At 33.2% G+C, this 16139-nt stretch overlaps 1 protein-coding gene across 2 annotated transcripts in view; it reads left to right on the top strand.

Moving 5' to 3' along the window:
• Positions 1 to 16139, top strand: part of LOC130893395 (probable leucine--tRNA ligase, mitochondrial) — a 56393-nt gene that overhangs the window by 520 nt on the left and 39734 nt on the right. The window contains exons 3-11 of one of the 2 annotated variants that reach the window (XM_057799456.1): positions 50 to 273; positions 347 to 861; positions 2426 to 2618; positions 2736 to 3241; positions 5571 to 5762; positions 6987 to 7219; positions 9233 to 9463; positions 10855 to 11136; positions 13182 to 15727. In XM_057799456.1, coding sequence (XP_057655439.1) covers positions 50 to 273; positions 347 to 861; positions 2426 to 2618; positions 2736 to 3241; positions 5571 to 5762; positions 6987 to 7219; positions 9233 to 9463; positions 10855 to 11097 — 2337 coding nt within the window. In that variant the 3' untranslated portion in view covers positions 11098 to 11136; positions 13182 to 15727. Of the gene's footprint in view, positions 1 to 49; positions 274 to 346; positions 862 to 2425; positions 2619 to 2735; positions 3242 to 5570; positions 5763 to 6986; positions 7220 to 9232; positions 9464 to 10854; positions 11137 to 13181; positions 15728 to 16139 lie in introns of those variants that run through there. The other variant, XM_057799455.1, reaches the window with a different exon arrangement.

The raw sequence follows: 16139 nt of genomic DNA, 5'->3' as shown, positions 1-16139 counted from the left end.
TCATTTACATTATCAAAAAGCTTTAGGTCATTACATATACATTATTTAGGTACTTCATCCTATTGGTTGGGATGCATTTGGTTTACCAGCAGAGAATGCAGCTATAGACCGTAATATAGCTCCAGATGCTTGGACACGACAAAATATTGAATACATGCAGAAGCAACTTGAAAAGTTAAATTGTAGTTTTGATTGGGATAGAGAATTCAAGACTTGCGATCCTCAATATTATAAATGGACCCAGGAATTATTTTTAAAATTATTTGATGAAGGGTGAGTATTATTTAAACAGTTAACCAGATTAATTTTTTTGTTTTCATTTCTTTGTATTATTAAATTATTGTAGCTTGGTGTATCAAAAAGAAGCATTAGTTAACTGGGATCCAATTGATCAAACTGTGTTAGCTGATGAACAGGTAGATGAAAATGGCAATTCTTGGCGTTCTGGTGCCAAAGTAGAAAAGAAAATTTTGAAACAATGGTATATAAGAACAACTGTTTTTGCCAAGAGCCTTTTAGAAGGTTTAAGTGATCCTATTTTACAAGACTGGAGGGACATAATAAAATTACAAAAACATTGGATAGGTGAATGTAATGGTATTAATTTTGATTTTAAAATAGAAGGAAATGACAAGGATGTCTTAACATTTTGGACATCTTTACCTGAATATGTAAAAAATGTTAAGTTTGTGGCTGTGACCAGTGACAATATCTTAGCTAGGAAAGAAAATATTACATTAAATAGTGAACAGATGAGTGTGGAGTTAAAGACTCGTTTAATAAATCCGTTTACTTTGGAAAGAATTCCCGTGTTTGTTACCAATGAAATTGAGTTCCTGCCTTTTACAGATTCATATTTAGGTGAGTATAAATAATAATCAAATAATATGAAACATGAACCAACCACATTTCAAAAGAATTATTTTTGTAGTAAGATTTCTTGTAACCAAATATAAAAAGGTTTTTCTTAGAAATGTGTACTAATCTCAACTAAGTTGGAATTTCTGGAATCATAGGTGATATTCATACTGAACACACTGTGTACCACTACACCAACACTCAAAATTACACTGTCTGACTCATGTTTTGATAACAAAGTTATCCTCTTCAGAGTGTTTGTGTAGTGCTAATGCAAATTGTGTGTTCAATATGACAGTAATCTCAATCTGCTCAGGCAGCAGAGCTGTTATAAAAGCCATAAGGACTGAAATGGTGTGCTCCAGGCTAGTACTGAAGTGTAAGAGAGTCCTACAAGATGTTGTGAGCAATAGCTACAATATCCAGCTCGTTTGGGTACACAGTCATTCGGGCAACTACAAAGAAGACTCACTCACCAGACAGAATAAGCCCATAACTCATTCTTGGCATTGCTTTCACATCTTTCGATGGCTTACATCCATGCAGCCTGGGCAGGAATGGTATGACACCTGGCATAAGACAAGTTAACACACATATAGATGGGTTTTCTGCATTTCTTACCAAACAACTGCTTCAATTAAATTGACGTGAAATTTGACTAATGACTGGACTTTTACATGGATATGGTCATTTAATATGCCATCTCCACACTATGGGCATCACCTTTGACCCCAGAGTGCTGCTGGTGCATGGAGGAGAATTAAACTGCAAACCATATCATCTGTGCCCAGCATTAACACTAGGACAGTTCAAACACTTGGGCCAGCCTGACACCTTGCCTAATGACATCAAAAGGCTCAAGCCTGATCAAATTCTCAAATAATGTCAAGTGGGGCACAATGGACCTATCAGAAGGCTACTGAGCTCAATGCTCCTTGGCCGCCCATTATTCTACTATGAACTTTATTACTTTCTTATCAGCAACCTCTTCTACCATAGGTGTAGAAGTGATATTTCTTCTCCATTTAATTATATCTGTTGCTTCCCTCTTTGCCCGTTTCTAGTTCAGTCCTCTTTTTTCAGGTTTTTTTGCTATTCCTCCATTCCATTTCCTTCTGGGTCTGCCTCTTCTCTTCTTTTTGTTTGTTTCAGTTCTTGTATCACCTTAATGGTTTTGCCCTCATTAATTCTCACTATGTCTCCAAATCATCTAAATTGTTATTTTATTGAATCTCTTCACCCCTGCTATTTTTCTCAGTATCTACTATGAATTATGAAGATATATGATGAATTAAATCTAGACAATGACAGATATACCAGTTTAAATCCTTCATAATTGTTTATGATTCCCTTTTATTTTTTTGCGTTATTATTCCTTCTAAGCTACGTTTTTGAAAACCAATTTTTGGAACTACTAGACCAAAGAATTTTGTGACTTTATTTACTACCATAATATTGAGCTTTTTCTTCGATAAAGAATAAATTACTGTATTTTTCTTCTGCTTAATAAAAATCAACTTAATCTCATAGTTATTGCTGTCCAGCTAATTTGAGATATAATTTTTAGGAATCCCAGGCGTCTGCAAAGAGTCAACGGATTTTTCCAAAAAACACAATCTGTCATATAATAATATAGAAATATTAAAAGATACAGAAGCTATTCAAGAAAGAGGAAAAATCATTGAACAAGCTAAAAAGTTGAAAGCTGGTGGATATTGGACAAGTGCAAAATTAAGAGATTGGTTAATCTCTAGACAAAGGTAAAACATACAATATAACAAATAAATCCTAAATCCTAAACTAAAAATTTCTAAAAAATTTGAAATCATTTTATATTGAGTATGTTTATTTTTATCATCAATTTTAAAAAATTTCAGATACTGGGGTACACCAATACCTATGATCCACTGCAAAAAATGTGGCACACAATCAGTACCCAGAAGACAGCTACCGGTAATACTACCAAGTGTAACCAAAGATTCCCAAAAGTTAGGCTCCCATCTAGCAGAGTTATCCCATTGGCTCAATACTACTTGTCCTAAATGTGGAGGGGTAGCTCAACGTGAGACAGACACTATGGACACATTTGTAGATAGTGCTTGGTATTTTTTAAGATTTGCTGATCCTAAAAATGAAAAAGAAATGTTTTCTAAAGAAAAAGTTAACAAAATAAGCCCAGTTGATCTATATATTGGTGGAAAGGAACATGCTGTGTTACATATGTATTATGCAAGATTTATTATGCATTTTTTACACAGTTTAAATTTAGTACCAGAACGGGAACCATTTAAAAGATTACTAGTACAAGGTATGGTAATGGGAAAAAGTTACAGAGTCAAAGGAAGCGGGAAGTATGTTCCAGAATCAGAAGTTAAAATTATAGGTAAATACAATTTGTATATTCCTACATTGTTTTGTGATTTTTCACTGCTCTAAGCATATATGTCAGTGTCCAAATTTGAAAATATAAAACATAACAAGAGTTGAGCAGAACAAAAATCCTTCATAACAAGATGGAATATGACTATTATAGAAACCTAAAGCATATGTACCAAATACTCAGTAATCGGAGATTTAGAAATCAAATAAAAGTAACTAATAAATGAATACATATATATCATAAATTATGATGAATTAATTGTAGATTGTTTGGGGAGTCATTTTGGCTTTACAGAGCCTATACCTGGAAGATATTTTTGGGGGGTTTTGTGTTCCACCTATATTAAAATATGGCAATACTGTGTTAATGAAGTGATACATGAACGTAAACAAGTACAAACCTGTATCGGAATCGTACGGAAGTGTTTCTGTGGCTTTATGGACTGTGATTGTTTGTTTGGAAGTGCTATACTACCCAGTTATTAATTTATTTTGAATGCAGTGTTTTCTAAACAATAATTGGACTATTTTCATTATGGGTAGAATACGCGATCTATCGCCCAGTAAAAAAGCTGTGAAGGCGTTTGTCATTGCGAAAACATTTACAAACTAAGATTAAAAGCTTATGAAACTAGTGTACGACGCATAACAAGAAAATTGAGTCTGAGGAAGAAATAAGCCCGAAAATAAATAAAAGATGCGGTAGAAAATCAATTTTCACTCCAATTTGTCTAGAAAATAGATTCGCTACCACAAAGGTGATAAAATCACAACTCTAGGAAGGTTAGGTTAGGTTAACAGGGTGATCTCCACTCTTCAGCCGAGATCCACTCGGATGCACTAGGCCCATTGTGATGCCCTTGCTGACTTTTCAGTCAGCACCATTTCATTCCACTTCCCTATCTCTTCCATTGCCGGGTCCTTGTCCCCTTCCCAAGCTTTTCTAGTTTACAATGCTCTGCTGCTTCTTCCAGACATTCCAATGTTTCACTCCCCATGCATTGCAGTCGTTTCGACGCCAATACTGTGCAGTGACACATTAGGTGTCGGTTCTGATACCCATTTTCCTGAGTCTAGAGCCTACTGTGCAGTGACCGGTAATCACAGCTACGACCCTTCGGATCGAGGCTTTCCCATAGCCTAACAGTTCTGTTGTCTTCTGTAACGTGAGATGACCCAGTCATCTCTATCACTCCACCTTATTCCGTGCTCTCCCTCTAATGTTCTATCTATCGTGTCTCTCGGGAAGCTAGTATAAATTCTTTTGAGCACACTGTTCGAATATAGGATGTCCAAGGTTACAGATGCAATGAAAACAAAGCGCCTAAAGTGGACCATACAATGGCATTGACAAAGATTTGAACTAAATATCGGTAAGATATTGTAATTTATTAAAAAATTGATACATCATTATCATTTTCAATTAAATAAAGCAAAGAAAGATGGACATTTATTTATTTTTCTATTTGTGACAGGTCTGCTTCAGTGACATTTAGCTCTGTATGTGCGTCATCATGGAGAAAAGTATCATCCTGACTGTGCTGTCCCAATGGTTAACATCGCAACAAAGTGATGATTTGGTCAGTCATCAGCGGCAAAAGCACTGGACGTCTTCACATCATAAGAGAAATAATGAGGCAAGATCAGTACAAAGAAGTGTTACAAAATTGGTTGATTTCACGGCTCAGAGAATGGTTTCCCAATGGGGAAATATTCACTTTTATGCAAGATGGAGCTCCCTATCACACTGCTCGGTTAAAGCTTTTTTGGTAAAAGAAAATATCTCTATGTTGAATTGGCCATGTAATAATCCTGATATGAACCCAATTAAAAATGTGTGGGAGCTAATGCAAAGGAAAGTGGCTGAAGAGGTGATCACCAATCTCCATGTGTGGAATCACCATCTTCAAATGCAGGAGACAGTATAATCTGCGCATGCCGCGCCGAATGAAAGCTTCAATAGTGACTGAAGGTGGCTTAACTAAATATTGATTTTAGTTACATTATTTTCATTTTTCTTTTAAACCTGATAAAAATATGATTTTCTAAATTTAAGCTGTTTTATTTTTGTTAAATTAATCAGTAATTGATTAGAAGATATAAAAATTACAAAACGAATCAATTTAAAACACTGGTAGTCAGTTAAAGATTTTACATTGATATTCCTATGTTCTGTAAAGATGTCTCCAATACTGTAGGAGCCAATTTTTTTATTTGAAAAATAAAGAAATTGTACCAATTTAATTGCTTTCAACTTTTATTCATTTTAGTAGTAATATATTACTCTTTGTCTATTTTATTAGGAAGTAATTCTAGACATTTTTTTTTTCAAGATGAAAAGAAAAACAAAGCTGTTACTAAAAATACGAATGAGCCCGTTGTGATTAGCTGGGAAAAAATGAGCAAATCGAAATATAATGGCGTTGATCCTGAAGATATGTTTACAGAATACGGTACTGATACCACAAGATTACTTATTTTAGCTAATGTAGCACCTACAAGTCATCGAAACTGGAACCATAATAGTAAGTAAGAACATTTGTTTTATTTATATACTAATTATTCTCAGTTACTATTATTATGTAATTATCATATTAGTTATGCATTTAGTGATTGATACTGTTTTATTTGTTGAAAAATGATGAGGAGCCCCCACTCTTTTGAAAAGTCTCATAGTTGGATTAGTGGATAGTCAGGAATTCTTCTAATAAGCCCTTGAAATTACCTTTGAAAAGCTTATCAGGCACCTTACTTTACCCTTGCTTTACTTTTTATCATCACTAGGCAAACTGTTAGGTTTGCTCAAGTGTTTGAACTTCGTACTTGTTAGTACTGGACACTCATAGTTGATGTAGTCTGCATTTTCTTCCTCCTCTATGCATCAGCAGCGTTCCGGATCACTTGTAATGACAATTAAATTTCGCGCCTGTTTAAGTGGAGCAGTTGATTGGCAAGGCAAAAGGCCTATCTATGTGTGTCTTAGCTTGTCTCATGCCAGGTGTTTCCATCCACCTCTGCAGACTTTGTCTTAAGAGATGCTCTAAATCCATTTCTGGTTATGCTGATCCAATGAGAAAATCAGACCCATATTTGCCCACGTAACCAGGTACTTTACCGAGCTGAACCTTGCAGCTATCACTTAGCAGTTCATGTAGGACTTTTTTGCACACCACAGAAAATATAGAGCAGCACACTGTTTTAGGTGTTATGGCTTTTATGACAGTTCTGCTGTCTGAGCAAATTGATATTACTGTGTTTTTATGGCGTTGATTAATTCGCACGTCCACTTCCCATAATAGCAAATACTTCGGCTCCAAAGACGGTAGCACATTCCTCAAGTGAAAAAAATTCACACTTATATTGGGATGCCCTCAGCAGAAACCACTCCGACCAAGCAATTCATTTTGAAGCCACCCATTTACCAGGTAGCTCAATTATTGAGTAATTCGGGCTTATAGTCTCGTGGTTTGTTTTCTGTCAGTATTATATGACTCCAAGACTTATTATTAGCAGTTGCAGGAGCCATTTGGTTACTGCTCATCAAAATGATTAGACATTCGCGTGAAGATTTTTGCATGACCCGCTGCTCCAACTGATAATTTCGATGAGGATATTCAGCCTATATGCTGTTCTCATGGTTTCAAATTGTATCTGGATGTTAACGAGGATCCGAAACATCTTCCAAATCAACAAACTAGCTTATAGAATTATTATAGTTTAGGTATTGACAATAATTTTATGATTTATAGCTTTTCCTGGAATATTAAACTGGCAGAAAAGACTTTGGTTAACAATAGGAGAATTTTTGAAGCATAGAAATAATGTACCGCCATTACTATCAGAAAATCAAATGACAACTCACGATGATTACATGTTTGATGCAAGAAATTTTTTTGTGAAAAGTGTGTCATATAATTATTTGATTACTCAACAGATCAGTGTGGCTATTTCTAAGCAACAAGGATTAACCAACAGTCTTAGGGTAAGTTTATTCTAGTATTTTTTTTACTTGAAGAAAAAACTCAAATTATAACAGACTCCTTAAATGCCTTGAGCTCCTTAAAAAATATCTATACCAACAATCCTCTTGAACTACAAATCAAGAAACAATTGCATCTACCTTGGCCGTTTTTTTTTCAACATCAGATAGGCTATAAATAAAAGACAAGTTCATACAAAACAATCATTTTATTACCAAAAGATTGGTACACTTACGGTTACTTTTCGACATAATCACCGAAGAGATTGAGACATTTGTCATATCTATGAACAAGCTTTTCAATACCCTCTTCAAAGAAAGTTGCTGACAATGTAGCCTAATCGTTCAGTAACAATAGAGTACAAAACAGATCTTGAAACTTCTGGAAATTCCGTAGATAAAGCAGCAATGGTGAATTTGCGGTTTTCTTTAACCATTCTGTCAACTTGTTGAACCAAGTTATCTGAAACGACAGATTTGGGTCCTCGGCCCCCTTCATCATGCACCATTCATGCACAACACCATCCCTCATGAAGTTTTCCCCATACACACGACTCATTCTCCAACAGAACTATGGCCTTCAGCCTGTAGAAAATTAATCACACTTCGCAATTCACCCTACTGCGGAAGCAACAATAATGGCGGACATGTTTACGTGGCTGTAACACAACGCCGACTGACGCTTGAATGTCAACAACGGCGGAATGTGTAGTGCGAGAGCTTCGCAGTCGCCTACAGCGCATGCCCGCATAGCGTATGCACGGAGCGATCGGAGGTTGAAAAAAACGGCCCTAGTACTAAAAAACAAACAACTTAGATGTCATAGTTTTTGTGGGTGCCCTTTCATCAAGGAATACAAGGAAATGAAGATGTTGACAAACACGCAAACGACGCTACAGTTTGCAGTATGTACATATAATGAATAGTGCGGTATATAGTAACGTGAAAGCATATATTAAAATGAAAATTAATCTTCAGTGGCAATATGAGGGGCAAAGATCATTTCAAAAACTAAAACAAATAAAGGAAAGTGTTGAACAGTGGCAGCGAATATGTAGTAATCGCCCAAAACAGGTCATAGTAACTAGACTAAGAATAGGTCATACTAAAATTGCGTACGAATATTTACTATGTATAAGTAACAAACCTATGTGTGCAAATTTTAACCGAGAACTTACTGTAAGACATATACTTTTAGATTGTACATGAGACATAAAAATTCTACTCGGAAAAAATTACGACGTGTATAATATCTATAAGTATCTGTTAAATTCGTCTTTAATTATCAAGTTGTGATTATATTACCAAATCCATCGCTAATAACCAACATACTTGGGAAAAAAAGTTAAGATAAAATTGGTGTTGGTTTTGTTTTGACATTTAAGAGAGTCTACAACCAGTCTATTAGAGTACTGTCAAATGTCATTCTAAAGTGCATGAAATAGGGTTTATCCACGATAGTTGTATAATGCTCAACCTTGATAATAATACCCATTAATCACTACTGTCAGACGCTTCATTAATTAGTCTATATTATATTATTGGCTTTTAAAATTTTATACACATAAAAAAAATTAAAAAAGTGAAGACCAGATTTGAACCCGAGACTCACCATGTACTTGAAAAGTACATATCTTATATCTGTTTCTTAAAATAATGTTTTTTTAAACAACTTATGAGTCAAAGTAGTTTCCCTATCGCTCGTGATAGTAAACTTCACCTCGTTAATAATAACTTTCATTATACACTTGTGAATAATATATTAATTACCCTCAGACCTGAAGTTTTACCATTTTAATTCCTAGGTGTATAAACGCTATAACAGGAAATTACTTCATTTTTTTTCAAACGAAAATATGTTTGTCACTATGTATGTCACTTTCAAATATGTAAATGATAAAGTAAAACTTCCAAAAGAGAGAATAGAAAAATTTATTACCTTTCCACAAAATGCTTTCTACATATGTATCTTCTTGAAAATTAATCTGACAATTTGTCCATTTGCTTTTGTTTTAGAAAGTACCAGCATCAGTTATAGCTCATAGTAAACAATTCGAGAGAGCATTAGCAGCGCAGATTATCATGTTGGCACCGATGGCTCCTTGCTTCGCTTCTGAATTATGGAGCGGATTTATTGCAGCACCTAACCGGTTAAATGATTCTGAGGAAATATTTTGGAATAAAACCGTTTTAGAACAAAGTTGGCCACAAACTGACATGGACTATAAGTTAGATCTATTGTGTCAGGTAATTTATTATGACTATTCTTCTTCTTTCATTGCCTTGTCAGTTGCGAACGTTGGCTATTATTAGCGAAGTTTTTATCTGTAAATATGAAGGCGTATTCTAAGAAGTCAAAGTAAATTAAAAATCTTTAGTAGTGAATCTGATATAGAGCTCGCACCTTATTTTAAAAATAAATTTTTAAAAAACAAAAACGTAATTAGGGCAACTTTAATAAAATCATATATCACTTGAGTTTCCATCAAAATATTGTGTTATTGTGTTAAATTTAAAATCAAAAGTGTTAAATTATCTGCCAAAAGGTCACTGGGATTGGAACCAGAGGAATCTGACATAGGTATTGACATGCACAATATGAAGATCAATTTCTTTCTTCGCTGCTGGCAAGGATGTAAGTCAAGTGTAGTTCTACCAGATAGAATTTGTCGAAAAATTTTCAAGATTAGTCTCAAACGCTGTCCCCATGAATGTTCTTGATTTCTTATCACTTTTTCTCACTAATGTTCTGATCGCAATAAATGTTTGAAAGTAACAAGTTTCCACGACGCGGGTTTTTAAAATTATATTTTTTAAAAACACAAATTCTTTTGAAAGTGAAAAATTACAAGGTGCGAGCTCTATATCAGATTCATTACTAAATATTTTTACTATACTTTGACTTCAACTTCTTCTTATTACAATACATCTTCATATTTATAGATAAAAACTAGGGATGAGTCGATTCTCGATACCACAGATTCTTGGATATTGGTTTGATGTTGTCAAAAGCCTTGGAAAAATCGATAAAGCATAGGTGTACGTCTTTGTTCATATTTCTACATCTCTGGATAAAAACCTGTAGGCTAAAAATGAGTACTTTAGTAATCCCATACTGTAATATTAACTTGGGTAGCCAAATGAAAGATCTCGGTAACGTAGAGAGCTAGCGATTCGAGGCTGGTGCCATATTTTGTTGATTAGTTGTTGGTTTCAGATGGTAGGATCCTTTTTTTGGGAATACTCCCTGGTCTTTTAACTTAATAACTCTTATTATGCAGTATTAAGTTATGGTAACCAACTGCGAGATCTCGGTAGCGAGACGAGCTAGCAGCTCAAACTGCCAGTGTTTCTTAAGAACCTCAATAAGTTTAAGAGGGTTAAAGATCGCTTCCCTTGTACATGGTGCGCTACGAAAACCAAACTGAGTTTCAGAGATGTTTGTTTCACATTTTGAGTATTATCATATACGTATATTATGACTATTACTAATAATAATATACATTTTAACAGAAGATAATGAAATTATCGATGAACATAATGATAGATACAATGATTACTGATAGGAGCTATGAAGTGCATCATTTTTTTTTAATATTCCTGATCCGTAATTTCTTAAGATAACATTTTCATTTTAGGTGAACGGACATGAAAATGCAAGTATTAAAATAACTAGACGAGATTTGGAAAATTTATCAAAAGAAGAAGCTTTGAAAATGGCTCTAGAACAAAAAGAAGTCCAATCAACGTTGACAAGAAGAAATATTTTAGATGTAAAGTATACTGTTGACAGTGGATTCGATGGTATTCTTAATATTATAACAGACCAACCACCGCCAAAGACTAAACAACAAATAGTAGAAGAAATTAGGACAAGTTGAAGTACAATTTACATATAGAGAATAGGCATTTTAATACAGGTAGGTTGTAGGGACATGAATTTTGTCATTATGATCTCGGTATAGGTGAAAATACCTAAATAAATAATATATCACAGTAAAAAAATAAGTTATTCAATAGAAACCTGCTCTCTTATGTTTTAGTTAGTCTTTGTATTTTTTATGGATAAATAAATCAAAGATTTTTCTTTACGTATGAGTCAAAATTTCTAAGAAGGTATTCTTGTGTATGAATGCGGACGAGAAAAACAATAATTCAGTACTTAAAAAACTTTATACACTTTAAAATATAATATACAGAGACTATTTATGATATATCTACATTATAGGCACATAATATCGCAAATATACAGAATATAACAGTATATTAATTACTAAAAACAAAACTATAGTATTTTTAAAACACATTAGTATGTTTTATATTTTGTAATAGTAGTAACAATACACAAAAATGATAAAAACAAAATATATTTGTTGAAAAATACTTAGGTCACATTTAAATCTACAGAGTGAACTATTGAAACCAGTTAACCATTGGTAATATTCTTATTAAACTACTGTTTCCCACCACTACCATAACACAGTTGGTCTGTCTGATCGTTGGAGTATTCTATAGGTCGTTGGTTTATATCTCGTCTATATCGGCTTGAAAGATCAGACCGTACAATAATGACTGTTGCTGTAGTGGTAGTAAACAGAGTGGTATTGAATCTACAGAGTGAACTATTGAAAACAGTAACTGTTGGTAATATTCTTATTAATCGTACTGTTTCCCATCACTACAATAACACAGTTGGTCTGTCTGATCGTTTGAGCCTTCTATAGGTTGTTGGTTTATAACTGGCTTGAAAAACCAGACCGTACAATATAGACTATTGGTGTAGTGGTAGTAAATAGAGTGTTTGGTATTGAATGGTTATTCCATGTTCAAATAAAAAGATTTTTAATTTTACTTGGAAAGGCAACCATATTTGACATAACATTATTAGTAGTCTGTTTCTATATTTATTTTTTATTTGAGTTTGGATAACAAAGCTTGGAAGGTTCTTGTTGATATTAAATTTGTTTCAACATCTCTTCAGATGTAATTGTTAAACAAATTTTTTCTATATATAGTGAGATAATTTGGTTGCTTCCAGTTCTAGATATCTATATAGTTATTTAAATTTATACTGGTTCTGGGATTCCTATTTTCATATATGACCTCCTCTCATTGTATGAAGCTATAACGCATTATACAAGGAGTTGCAAAACTGATGCAAATATTTTGTTTATAAAGACATACTAAAGAATTAGGTTAGATGGACATAAAATCACATCTAGTATCTGTAGAATTTAGACATACTATATAGAAAATGATTGTTTTCAAATATTGATGGACTGTTTTCGATGGTTTACTCTGTATATATTTGTTTGTTTTTCATTATATAAGCCATGATTCTTCATAAACACAAACAAAATTAAAAGTCGACTTACAATATTCTTTGTTGCTTTAGTACTTTTTTTCTTCAATAGGAGTAGGTATATTGTCAATTCCAGTAGTACTTAAAAACAAAAAAGAAAATTTGTGCATTTTCCAAACATTGTATGAAGAAACGAAAGCTCCCATGGCCAAAGTCAAAAATTCAAAAATTGAAACATCATATATATATATATATATATATATATATATATATATATATATATATATATATATGTATTTCAGTAGAAAATTTTGTATTCAATTGTATTATCATCAATTAATAATTGCCATATCCAACATTTAAAATTTGAAATTATACATTCTTGTCATCTTCACTGATGGTGATAAGTCAGAAAAGAAATCATGGAATGACCTCACTAAATTGGAGCAAATATTATTTGTATTGATTCTGATAAATTTCCTTTCACAAGTATAATCTAATGCATATAGAAGTCATTAATAATTGCAATGTAATGAAATATTGAAAATTAGTAGTGTGTGTCATGTTCATGAAAATTTGATTTGGAAATTGCCTTGAGAAATGGGATTGAAAACAATCTAAATACAAAATCCTCGTTCCCTTAATCATTATTTTTTGTTTCAGATTGGGTCAGTAACAGAAAAGTGAAATTAGTTTAATTTGAAAAATGAGAAAATAGTTGAAATGTCACCATTATTTAGAAAGTTTTTTCCTTGAAATTTTTGCACAATTTTACGAAATATTTTTGTTGTCAATTCAATTTATTTTGTTTGAGATATATAAAAGAACTAAAATTTATTAAAAAGAAAAAATAGCAAAAGAAATAGTTTATAATCACAATTAAAAAGAAATCAAATTTTTATTTTAAAACAGAAGATTTGGACCAAGCCTGTAGACTTTCAATGATAAGAATCAAATCATTTCTAGCTATTTTTACAACATATGCTAGCCTAGATATTTAACAACTTTCAAAATAAATAAACATATATTTGTATACAGAAAAAACCAAAGACATATTTCTTCTGCAACCTTCCCACAATCATTTACTTCTCAAATACCTTTTCCTTGATAGCACTCATCCAACTAGGTAACAAGTGTCATTTTTGATCGCCAAAAATAGTGGAAATAAAAATATACGAAGTGGGATAGAAAAACAGTCAATGCATTTTGGCATTGTTATTGCCAAGTAAGGACATTTGAGTTCAAAATTATAATTATCGATTTTTTGGCCATTATTGGTAACTGATTAGTTTAAATGAAAAACAAAGACATCAAATCAATTATAATATGACATTGTTGTGAATCGAAAACATGAGTTTCATAACAGATCGTTCCTTTTTGGATTTAAGAGTGAATTGATACGTCTATTTTAGTTGGATGCCTTTGGTGTGAGCAGCTTTGTTTCGACACTTTCATTTATGAAAAGTGTGTAAGCCTCAAGTTAAATTGAAATACACTATTCAACTTACTTAATCGTCTTTTGGTGAAAAACCGAAACTGTTACCAAATAAACTTCTAGACAAAATTAACTCACCACTCATATTTTTCTGGATATTCTTTATTGATAACTTATTGAACGACAAATAGGCCATGTATCTTGTTTGACAGTAATTCCTATTAAACTTCGCTTTAGACTTGAACTGTGTTAACATTCTTAAAATGTACTGATTGAAGCAAAGTTTGTGTTTGAAGCAAGCTGTTGATTGTAATTGTTTATATTACATGCACTTTTGGAAGTTCATTTTGGAGTAAAAATGAACCGCCAGAGAAATTTGACGATGAGGTGGCAGTGCAAGCATCAACTCTCCTGAATGCTGATTTGTTAGGAAGACATCATTCCAGCATCAGTCGCATAGTGAGGCAACATAATGGAAAGGGTTCGTACCATAGAAGACCAGGACAAGGGCGAAAACTTTGATCCAATCAAATTGATGATTGTTTTTAGAGACAACGTGCTCTTAGAAATAGGAGAGTCACCAGCAATCTGATAAAAAATGATTCACCAGATGTTTGAAATATCAATATATGGTCTTGAACGGTTAGAAGACGTTTAAATGAAGCAGAGTAAAGCAACAAAAGACCTGCCAAAAAACCCTTGCTTACTAGAGAACAGGAACATTAGAGATTAAATTTTGCAAGAATACATCAGAATTCCATCAATGATTGGAAACAGGTTCTCTTCTCCGATGAAACTAAAGTTAGTCTCAAAGCTCCAGATGGACGTGAGCGTGTCTGGTGAAGGCAAGGAGAAAGCTGTAATATCTCTCCTAAAGTACCTTTTAGTGGTGGCTCTAAAATGTTTTGATAAGGAATTTTCTTCAATGCTCATACAGAATTGGTCCCTATATGTATGAGGTCTATGAATGCCCAATATTAGTTAGACAACATTATTGTCGAACATGTAATGCCTTTTGCTCCGTTTGTTGGACCTATTTTTTTATTAATGCTAGATAACGCTCGTTCCCACGTGTTAGACAGGTTATTGGCTACATACATGGTGTCAATATTTCTTTATTAGAGTGGCTACCTAACAGTCCGGATATGAATCCTATAGAACATCTATGGGACTATCTCAAAAAGAGGATTTGAAGTCATACTCCCCCTGTTTCTAATCACAACGAACTCATAGCGAACGCTATTGAAGAATGAGAGAATATATCGCAAGCTTTTGTTGAACGTTTGATGTCAAGCATACTGCGACGCATGAATGCAGTGATGAGAAGTAGAGGGGGGCCTACGCGGTATTAGGGTTGACCCATATACATTTATTCTCTTTTACTGATTTTTTTTTTCAATTTGGAGAAATGATAGATTATTTATGCATTTCCAGCAAAAACAAACTCTTATGGAAAAAATAAGGCGAATTGAGGTTATGTTAAGGTCATAATAGACTAATTTGTAGATGTTCATTATTGTTTCAATATAACTTAGTTTTATTTTGTGTTTATATTGTAAATATTTAGATTAATTAAAGTGGTGCGTTAATTTTGTCCAGGATATTATAAGGTTTAAAACCTATTTTAGCCATCAAAATATGAATAAATTTGTTATCTACAATTTTATTAGTTTTATTCCTAAGTTGGTTGCAGGAAAAATTTATCCTTTTTTCATTTGAACTCAACTTTTGTACTCGTTTATATTTTCTTAAATAAAATCACTTGCAGAACAAATCACATTTTGTTATCTCAAAATCAAGAAGTCTTTTTCTGTATACAGTAAGAGCCCCCGCAGACCACAGATATTTGGTCGATTTGCGTGCACACGGAGACAACTAAATAGTCGGGTCGGTGTTCAGTGCGCAAACCAAACAACAGTTGACCAACTGCTTTCGACCTGTTGGATAGTTGGTAATCGACTTTTGACGAGAGAGACTGTCGTTATGAAGTTATCTAGAAATATTATCATTGGTATGATGCAACAAATATGGAACATACTTCAACCCTTGTATATGGCAACCAAACAAGAAGATGACTGGATAAAAATTGCAGACGAATTCTAGAATCCTAGAAATTTTCCAAATATTATTGGTGCGATAGATGGCAAGCATATATATTCTGGATCATCATATTTTAACTACAAAAA

This window comes from Diorhabda carinulata, chromosome 4 (assembly GCF_026250575.1).
Source record: "Diorhabda carinulata isolate Delta chromosome 4, icDioCari1.1, whole genome shotgun sequence".
Lineage (NCBI taxonomy): Eukaryota > Metazoa > Arthropoda > Insecta > Coleoptera > Chrysomelidae > Diorhabda > Diorhabda carinulata.
The sequence above is the reverse complement of the archived record's forward strand: the minus strand, read 5'-3'. Positions and strand labels throughout refer to the sequence as shown.